We start from the raw sequence: 10,520 nt of genomic DNA, 5'->3' as shown, positions 1-10,520 counted from the left end.
TTAGAGAAAAATTTTTGGAAAATTTTCTAGTGTTTGTCGTCCTTTTTCTTTGGAGAATGTCAGGGCCCCTTGGACAAGCGACTAGAGCCTGAGATCCTGTCGCGCTCCTATTGGTCACATTCATTATGCAGACACACATGTGTTTACTAGTAGTTTCATATTTATAAATTATAAGTTTCACATTCATATTTATTTTTTCATGTTTTAAAAATTATAAAATTAATATTTATAAATATGAAAATGAAAAATATATATATAAATAAAAAACGTGATGTTATAAAAATTTATTATAAAAATCATGATTTTATAGTTTTAAGAAAGTTTCTAATGTGAATTTAATAAGAAAAATAATGATTTTTATGATTTCATGAATTTGAAAGGTTTTAATGTGTGTTACAATCCTTACAAACATAGCTTACATATAAAATTTGTAGTATCAATTGTTACTGAGACAGAAAACATATGATGCCAAGAATCACACCGCACGCATTGTATCCACGCGACTGTCTGTTTCTTGTTGACCATCAGATTTGTTACACATACTACAGTGTTGTTGTAACGTCCTTTGTCAATGAAAATGAATGTTGGAAGTTTACTAAAAAGAATTACGTAATCATGTAATTGTTAGAAAGACCTGTCCAAGATTAGACTGTCAACTAAGATGTGGTTTATGCAAAATTTGTATACATGATTTTAGCTGGTCTTGCAGTGATTCGTTGTATGTAAAAACAATTTATAAACATATACATTACTTGAAAATTGAATACAATGGAAATAAGTACTGGAGAAAATAGTGGTGACTATAACTTGAAAGACAGTAATGACAAAGTAATAGTGTCACTTGAATGCGGACAGTCCACAACTGAAATTGGAAGTGAGAGATTGGAGCTGAATGATGATGCAATGCAAACTTCAAGTACCGAAACAGAAATGCAAGAAGAAATTTTCAAACAAGTTCTGGAAACCAGATCAGTTCATGAAACAGACATTAAATTAAAGGTTTTTGCTATAACACAAAATTTACTTAAAGAAATTCAAAACTGCAATGAGAGCATAATTTTGGAGTAAGTTAACAGACGAATTATCTCAGATTCTGCCAGTGTTTCAAGAAGCCCAATTAGAAAAAAATGACGGAAATACATTAAAAATAAGGAAAGTAACCTCTAATGAAAAATTTCAGCATCAAATACGATTGGACCGAAAAACGTGCTCAAATTAACCCGTTTCTTTGTAACTATGATCTAAATATGAGTAAAACACAAGATAATCTCACTCTCACCCCAACGACACCTNCGAAGCAATTTTTCCCATAGAAATTAATGCAAATGCAATTAATCCGTTCTAGTCTCCGAAATTTTTGTGATTTTATTTGCAATATACAGTAATTTTCTTTGATGAAAATGTAGGAAAACGTAGTATCTATCATTACAGCAACAAACATGTAAACTTTGTTTAATAAAATAGCACTGTACTGTACATACCTTCATTTGTTGTAGTTGGTGGCAGAAAAGTGGAGATATATGAACCTAATGCTTAGAAGGGGAATCCCCTCCAAAAAATTAATGGGTAGCACTTCATCGGAAGATCCTTCGAGTCGAATTCTCTTTCGGTAAAAGAAACCCACCAGTGGCTAAGTGGTCTTCGTACCTTGAACACGGGGAGTTCGTTTGTGGGTTCGCACCTCGCTCAGATGGGCTGGCCATGTGGAGTTTTCCGGGTTTTCTCCACGTCTGTAATGCCTAAATAGGAGCCAGTTTCCCTTAAAAACACCTCCCAGAAGGCATTCCCCCTAGGCAGATCCCCCAAGTCAACACTTGGGCGATCTGTTTGCCTAGGGGGATCTGTTTGTTAAATTATTGCGTTGCCATAACTTAACAAACAAACAAACTCTTTCCATAAGGAACAAGAAACTGATCTAAAGCTAATTGTCTTACTCTTTAAATCAAAATTTTTCTCAAATGCGATAGCGCGTTGTCGTTTTCTATTGCCACTATGACTTTTTTTTTCTTTGATGTCGTATTGATTAAATATATAAATCACAAAACTGAAAAAAAGAAGTATAGCACAAACACTCCGAAAAGCAATGCTTAACTCGTGCATGCCTAACACCAACTAAAATTTGACACAAAATACAGTTACGTTCGTTATCCGAGACAAAATTTTTGCAAAATAAAAGTTTGTTAACCGATTTGGTTGTTAACCAGGATGTTCGTTAACCGGGGTTCCACTGTATTCAATTATTTCAGAAATTTTATTATAATAAATACATTCAATTTGCAAATGTTAAAGATCATTGTTTTCATTCTTTATAATTTTTAAAGCACAAAAACATTGTATAAAATGTATTTTTAGTTGTTTTTCTTTACTAGAAATCTTATAATTTAATTTTTCTGAACATTGAACATTATAGTTTATTTTCATTTTTGTTTGTACAAAGTTTATAATATTACAAAACAATTATTCAATCATCATAGAAAGTATGATGATTATACAAAGATTATTTGAAAAATTCTCCATCTAATGATAATTCTTTATAATCTTTCTCAGAATATGAATGGAGCCAATGTTCATTAGTCTGTAAAGAATGGAACTATTTTCCTTTGCATATATAAAGTACAAGATGTTCCATGTAAGACTGACCCTGTTTGTATTAGGAAAAAAGGGATGTGATAAAATTGGATAGTCTTTAAAGCTTAGTTTTATTCATAAACCATTATGGAAACTTGCATAACCAATGCTTTGTTATATTATATTAATTAAATTATCCACAATCGTGAGGCAGATAATAGTGAGGGCTTATCAGACCAATAATGGGCACAGACACTCAGGGATCAAAGTGAAAGCAATTTGATCCCTGAGCGTTTGTGCCCATCATTGGTCTGATAAGCCCTCACTATTATCTGCCTCACGGTTGTGGATAATTTAATTAATATAATTATATCAAGGGCTAGATGCAACTTTTGCAATGCTTTGTTGTTTAAGGTGGGGTACCCTATAGAACATATATGTTTAAACTGTTAGATTATATTTTAGAATAGTGTATTTGAGATTACAAAAGAAACAAAAAAAATGTCACACAACGTCATATGACACAATGTTTAAGCTCAGGTAGCAGAGTGGTACACATTCAAGATCCAGCAAAACCAGCACACAAACTCCATTCTTATTCTGGAAAATACTATAAGATGCAAATTTCATTTTAAGTATTTTGCACTTTGATTAAATATTATATACAGGTTTTTAACCTGTATATATTTTCCTACATAACAACACAATTTAAAGAACTGCAGTTACACATGATTTTCTAATACATTTTTAATACCAAGATATAAATTATTTTTTAAAATGGCATTTAATATTTTTAATGTTCTAATTTATAATTATGCCTAAAAGTTTAATGTATCCATTTTTAAGCTAAAATTTTTACAATTACATTCATTTAATATTACAATTAAAAAATTTAGTTACACAGCATATATATTTAATACATTTAGATTACAATGATAAACATAAAAAAAACTTCATTTTCAGTATTAAATGAGAAAGGATACTTCTATTTAGCTATTTGCATTAGTTAGAAATATAATTGCTAATTAATATGTTACAACATTGCTATAGCATTAACTTATATTCAAATTGAACTAATTTCACCCAAAACAGTAGAATTTAGAGAGAACTTTTCTAAAATTTATGTCAAATGAAATCTTTTATTGTAGAGGCCAGTTTACTGTGATATGTTCCCATCTCTCGAGATATTTTTACTGAAAGATCTGTCTTCTTTTATCATAAGGACTCTAGTTTATTGATAACTGTTTTTTATTGTCTCTTGCAGTTGATCATTACCTGAAAATGTGTATAAATATAAAAGTTCAAGAATTATTTGTAAAGTAGACCACCACCTGTAAAGTGTTAAATATAGATGACTTCAAATATATCTAATTTTTAAAATGCTTTAACAGGTAGTTTTAAATCTTTTTCTGTATTATAAATATCAAATAGCTACTGCTAAATGCTATTATTTTTGGTATATATTAAAATTCAAAATTAAATGTCATGTTCTTAATTGAAAAATGTAATTATTTTTTCAGTGTAAAAATAAATCACCATCTTAGAATCAGGTTCAGTAGATGCATGCATACTGGGAATGTGAATAAAATTTTAATACAAAAATTGCCTTGAAATGACATTGAATAGAAATGTTTCATTAACCCTTGTGAGGTTGTATAAAGTTTTATGAAAATTCATTGCAGTATTGTCATTTTCAAATTAATATAAATACAATGTTAAAAAATTTATTTACTACATTAAGTCCACGTTTAAAAATAATAATTCAGAGATTTATGTTCCTGTTATGTGTACTACTACAACAGATATTTTTTTTCTTTGTGCAGACGTTCTTAGGATTTCAAAGTTGGAATGTTTAAATTATATCTTCAAATCTAAATAAGAAGGACAATGTTTAGTAGTAGTTTTTATATACAGTATTTGTAATATATTTGTGAACAAGTCCATTATTAACATATATATACAGAAATTCTTTACAGTCAAATTCTTAGCTATCTACTCTAACTTTTAGAAACAAATCAAAATTCAGAAAAATTTGTTAAAATTGAATTATGAATCCTCTTCCTTTACATACTCTTCATCTAATTTGCTTTTATCATCAATCAAGATTCTGTTTTCTTTCTATATTTCTCTTAATCTACTTTTTCTAAATAATGCAACATTATGTAAACTCTCTTAATCTGAAAATCAATAGATATATAGTTATTTGACAATACAAATACTACTATAATTCATTTATCTCATATAAAATAACAAACTTTAAGTGGTAAATTAAATCAAAAACATTATAACAAATGAAATAAAACTGTTTAGTGGTCAGAATGACTGCAAATATTACTTTATAGGAGCATAAGTCAAATACTATAGCCAGCAGGTAAAATGAGCAACATTTGATTCTTAAATAATTCAATAGCAAACAAATTTATACAGTAAATATATTCTTTATTTGAAGAATTGCAACTAGACAAATCTTGTCTAAAATGGATACAATGTAGCAAAAGTAAAAAATGCTATTTTGATTAGCAGATGACCTCACAAGGGTTAAATATTTTAATCAAATTATTGAACATCCGTATGATTTATAAAAAGATACAATAAAATAAAATAATTATGATGAATAAAGTCTTTTTGCAGAAAACTGAAGATTTTATTTTGAATAAATTCTACAACTTTTATTTTGAATACTAGTTTGATATTTACAACTCAAAATTTTATATCCAGTGCAATACTAGTTAAATGATATATAAACAGTGCAATGGTGACAATTACTGAAATTGTGTCAACTGTTGGACAAGAGCTAAATCTTTCATCAGTTTTCGGACAGAATTTAATAATTTTGGCATTTGTTTATCCACATCAATATGAGAACTTCCCATTTCTGTTTCAAGCATCTGCAGATGATCTTCTATAGCATTTAGTTGTTGTTCAATATTATGTTGCATGTATATGATATGATCAAGCAAATTTTTTTTACAATGTATAGGATCTGGAAGTATATTAAATTTTTCTTCTTTTTTATTAAAACTTTTTATATTAATTTTTTCTCTATCATTTGATATAGACCTCCCATTTAATTTTTGCTGTTCAATAGTGTGACTAGTTTCTCCTACTTTAACAATATTTTGTTCAGGTTTTTTCTTATTTTCAACAAACCAATCTTTCTCCTCACTTTTCCAATGATCATTCAATTTATTTGCTGCATTTGCTGTCTCTAAATCTTGTTTCAGTGAGGAATAAGAATGATCAAAATCTGCCACTCTTGTTATCTGCATATGATTTAAGTCTGCATCCTCAGAGAAAAGAGACTGAGATGATTCCAACCATGGTGTTTTCCACAGATTTAAATCTGGATGATTTTCTTCTTTGGCAATTTTTAATTTGCATTGTAAACTATGAATGACAAATAATATGTTGTGTAATGATGATACGAGTTCATGAATGACTAATGATGTTTGTGTATCTGTATTGGATATGATTTTATTTGATAGAAAACCAAATGTTGTTAACTCTCCTTTTTTGAACCAGTCTTGATCATGTTTATATCGAAAACTTTCACGTAGTCCTTTTGGTTTCAGGCATGCATAACATACATACTTATCAGGAACATCTTTTACATCGTCAATTTCAAAACAAGCCCCGTGTTGCCAGGTCAAACAAACTTCACATTGCATCATCAATCCATTTTCTTCAATACAATTACACACACAATGGACAATTTCATCACTTTGTCCTTCTTCTGTTTCTTCCTCTTGTATTAAATGCTTTGAATCTGGAGTAGCCTTAATATCAAACTCGCTAGATTTCTCGGAATTAAATTTATCTTCTGACTTAGTAATCTCTGGTATTTCATTTATGGTTTTTATGTCATTTCCACTATCATTCACAGGTGTATTTTCAATTATATTACCCTCAGGAAGTGGAAGAGAAAGAGTTCGTCTCTTTTTTGAACGACCAGTGTGAGGTTTCTCTGGCGGTGGTGAAGTCAAAGGTTTTTCTTCTATTTTAATTGTAACTGACTCATCTATTTTCTTCTCTTGCTCAATTTTTAGAACATTAATTTCTTCTGGCTTTTTAACCTCTTGAATATATTCCGAGTTTTCTGGAATTTTTTCATCTTTTTCTATTTTTATCGGTTTATTTTCTACTTTAGTTTTTCCTTTCTCTGTTTTAGAAGACTTATTTTCTGACTTACTAGGTTTATTTTTATCTATTTTGGTAGATTTGTTTTCAGTCTTTACAGGTTTGTTTTCAGTTTTAATAGGCTTGTCTTCAGAGACTTTATCTTCAGTATTAGATTGTTTATAATTTGTGACCTCTGCTTTAACAGCTTTGGATCCTTTTGTTTTTGTATTCTCTTGATTACAATTAGATTTATTTTCATCTTTAGGAACTTTGAGACTTGGAGTTTGCAGTTCTTTAGCAGAACTCTTAGTTGATTCTTGTTTTTTAGGAGTCTGGAGCTTTTCATCTTTTTCTTCTTCTATTAATTTTTCATTAATTTGTACAGGAACAATTTCCTTGATGGAAATTTCCTTTGTTTCTTCTATAGATGAATTATTAGAGGATGTATTATGTTTTTCTTTAACTTTTGTATCTGAATTGTTATGATAATGTTTCATATGGGACTGCAATAATTTGTCTTTTCTAAAACTTTTATTACAGCCTGGCACTTTACATTTAAAATGATTATGATCTTCTTCAATAATAAATTCTTTCCTTGCAATTTTCCTTCCATCTATATATCCTACAGGTGCAGCAACCTCATCCAATACTTCTGAATTTGGCTTTACTGTTTCCTCTTCGGGTACCATAGATTGCTTTCTTCCTTTAGTTTTATGCGGAGTGATAGGTCGCTTTTCTTCTTCTAATTTAATCCGTTTAGCTTGGAATATTCCTCCCACAATTAATTTCTTCCTTTTGCCCAGAATCCATTTCAAATCTTTTTCAATAAGTTTGTTACTTTTCAGACCTTTTTTCATCCTTTTAGGCGATTTCCCAAATTCCTTAGTTGATATAGTTTTCTTTTCACTTTTTTCTTCTTTTGGAATCGTTGGAATATCTACTTTACCCACCATTTCCTTGGGAAGTTTTTCAATATTTAGTGGCTGCAGAGCACGTCTAAATCCATCATAAAACAGTACATCATATAATCCATCTTTGTTCAATTGGAGTATTCTTGCAGGGTACATTTTGCAGTCCGTCCAGCGTGCTAAAACTTCTTCTCCCACTTTATATTGTAATAAAGATTTATTTACCTTAACCTTTTCTTTCTGTTCGTTTCGAGTCGAAGGATGAGTAAGAGCACGTATTCTCGGACTATCCATTGGCATCCATTCGTCAAATCTCGCACTCCATCTTTCAAAATGAATGAGGATTTCCGCTTCCTCTTCATCAACGGCAACAATCTTAGACGTGTACCATTTATCGAGATAATCCTTCGCTTCCAGACGAGCACCGACTTGAAAAGTTATGCCCGGTCTATTAGGAATCCTCTTCTTTTTCATCCCAGGTTGCTCATCATCGTGATTACCCGAAGCCTCTCGCTTGCGCATGTCACGCTTCTTTTTTAATAATTTAGCAATATCTCTGTTAGTTAATTTATGTCTTGGACCCATTAATTCTCTCTGTCTAGATCTTCTTTTACCTCTTCTTATTGTTTTGGATACATTAAGTGATTTAGTTTCATTTCCAGTAAATTTTGTATCACTACTTTCATTATCTTTACTTTTACAACTTGCTTCTTTCCTATCATTTTCAATTGATTGTTCAGGTGTATGTGTATTATCCTCCTTTCTATTTTTGCTATTTTCCTCGTCAGTCGACTTTTCACTTTTCATGTCCTTTTCTTCCTTGGTGTGTTTCCTTATTTCGCTGCTACACGTTTCATTTCCCTGATTTTCTAGCAAATCACTCGATGACGACATCGCGTTCTTGCATTTGTTCTCATTCTCCTTCATAATACACTTTAAAAAATGAATTGATATACCTGTGAAATGAAGACATTCGGGTTCATCTTTTATCACATTAGCTATATCGTCATGTTCGAAGCATAGGAAATGGCGCAAGATCTTAAAAATCCCTAAAACATTTCCCGAAAATCCCTACATAAGTAAAACGCTTAAACATTTATTCCAAATGTTAGAATTTGCAAGAAATATCTAAGCCGAATTTAAAGTTTATCGTTACAATAATATATTCCATTAAGACATCGATATATAGTTTCAGAAAGAAAATCAATTACGTCGAAGGAAATGAGAGAAACGCCATTAGAGGGAAATTCCCTCTAGTGATAAACAAACGGGAATTTCTACCGTAATGTGATGATGACGTATGAAACAAAATTCCGAAAGGGAGATTTCTATTGGTCGAAACTAAACAAAGTGCGTATCAAATAACCAATAAACATTTAATTTTATATCGATAAATGTCTTCAAAATTAAAATTTCGTTTTTTCATTTATAAATTTTCAAAATTCGCAAAAAATTAAACGAATGACTTCAATTCCAATTTCCTTCAATAACTTCTCACACTGTATTCATGCGCCAGCGCGTATTGATACAAAACGCGTACAGCTATCGCAAAATATAGTTCCGTTATAAATGCTCGATTAGAACAACATTTTCATAACATTCGATAACTTAACAACGTTTTATAGAAGAAAAATACAGAGAATTTAACTTTTACCTTTCGCTTTATCGACATTAAACTCGGACAAGTTTCCATTCGATACGGCTGCCATCTTGAACTCGGATTTCTTACACGATGCCCTCTGCCGTCAAAATGTCATGTTTTTGAATTAGATATTATTTTAAATTATTTATTAAATATTTAATAAAATACAAAATACTTTCATTAATTTCTTAATATTTCAACCAGATCAATATACATCTGAATAATTTTTTTTCGAGCATAAAAATTAAAAATTGAATACCCGATAGAAAACCCTATATTTTTCTATAGTTTTCACAAACGAATACCAACGAAGAGTCCTTTAGATTTAAAAGTTATTTACTCTCATTAAAATGATTAGAATGTGCTACAGTTTTCGTGTTAATTTAAAAGTATTAAAAATACGGTTTGCATTATTCTGATGGTAATTTTCGCAGTAATAATTAGTATTGAATATCAAATTTATTCTACAAAAGCACGTTATATAAGATTTTTAAATATCGGATAAAAATCCATGTTTGAGTTTATCATTCTACTAGCAGACGAGCCCGGCGTTCGGGCAAAAAATAACAATAAAGATTAAGATTATTAGATTATTTCGTAAACCCTTATAGATTTATATTTACCAACGTTATCTTACGTAAGGGTTATCACACCGAGTGCCCAATCTAACACATTTTAAAAATTCTTTATTCCTCTACACAATTTAAAGAATTTCTAAAACGTGTTAGATTGGGCACTCGGTGTGATAACCTTTATAGTTATATAGCCGACTTACCCGTTTTTGCCGGATGCAAGAATTAGGTCCCTCTTCTTCCGAGGGTAATTGGAGAATTTTAGATGGGTCTGAAAATATGTTCGATTTCCCGCAAAAAACCGCATCTAAAATAGTACAATAGAAGCAGAGTTCTTCAGGGTCATCCTTAAGGATTACGCTGAAGAACTCTTTTTCTACTGTACTATTTTAGATGTGGTATTTTGCCCTGTATGGTTAAATATAATAATGAAAAATTAACTAGGCTATTTTTCTCCATCTTAAAAAGAAAAATTTTGTTACCAATAAAAATATTTTATTTTCTCTCTTTCCCAATTATAACAGTAAAAATTGGAAAACTGAAAAAAAAATGTAACGTCCATCACAAAAACTTTAAAAAATAAACCGAAAGTATACAATTTTTTAAGTGAAATTTGGTTAAAATTTAAATAAATAAAGTTTACAAAGGAATAGTTTACAAAATCTAATTTTGTAAACTTTGAAATTGATTGTTAAAATTTTGAAAGGGTTA

The 10,520-nt window shown here is 30.0% G+C and overlaps 2 protein-coding genes across 2 annotated transcripts in view; both read right to left on the bottom strand.

Annotated features, from left to right (window-relative positions):
• The window catches only part of LOC111620658 (protein C10-like), a 20,606-nt gene extending 10,471 nt beyond the window's left edge, over positions 1-10,135 (bottom strand). The window contains exons 1-2 of the mRNA XM_023362630.1: positions 10,013-10,135; positions 9,250-9,334 (exon numbers count right to left, since the gene is read on the bottom strand). Coding sequence (XP_023218398.1) covers positions 9,250-9,304 — 55 coding nt within the window. The 5' untranslated portion in view covers positions 9,305-9,334; positions 10,013-10,135. The remainder of the gene's footprint in view (positions 1-9,249; positions 9,335-10,012) is intronic.
• Positions 4,987-9,231, bottom strand: LOC111620656 (PHD finger protein 20-like protein 1). The gene has a single exon (XM_023362628.1). The coding sequence runs from the start codon at positions 8,520-8,522 to the stop codon at positions 5,331-5,333; it is 3,192 nt and encodes a 1,063-aa protein (XP_023218396.1). The 5' UTR covers positions 8,523-9,231; the 3' UTR covers positions 4,987-5,330.
• Positions 10,136-10,520: the final 385 nt, after the last annotated feature.

The sequence above is a fragment of the Centruroides sculpturatus genome, unplaced genomic scaffold (assembly GCF_000671375.1).
Source record: "Centruroides sculpturatus isolate CEXI.00-Female unplaced genomic scaffold, Cexi_2.0 scaffold194, whole genome shotgun sequence".
Classification (NCBI taxonomy): domain Eukaryota; kingdom Metazoa; phylum Arthropoda; class Arachnida; order Scorpiones; family Buthidae; genus Centruroides; species Centruroides sculpturatus.
This window is presented reverse-complemented; position numbering and strand designations above follow the sequence as displayed.

What these genes read in the sequence shown, in the direction of transcription:
- LOC111620656 (XM_023362628.1), bottom strand. Translation starts at nt 8,522, where the DNA reads ATGAAGGAGAATGAGAACAAATGCAAGAACGCGATGTCGTCATCGAGT.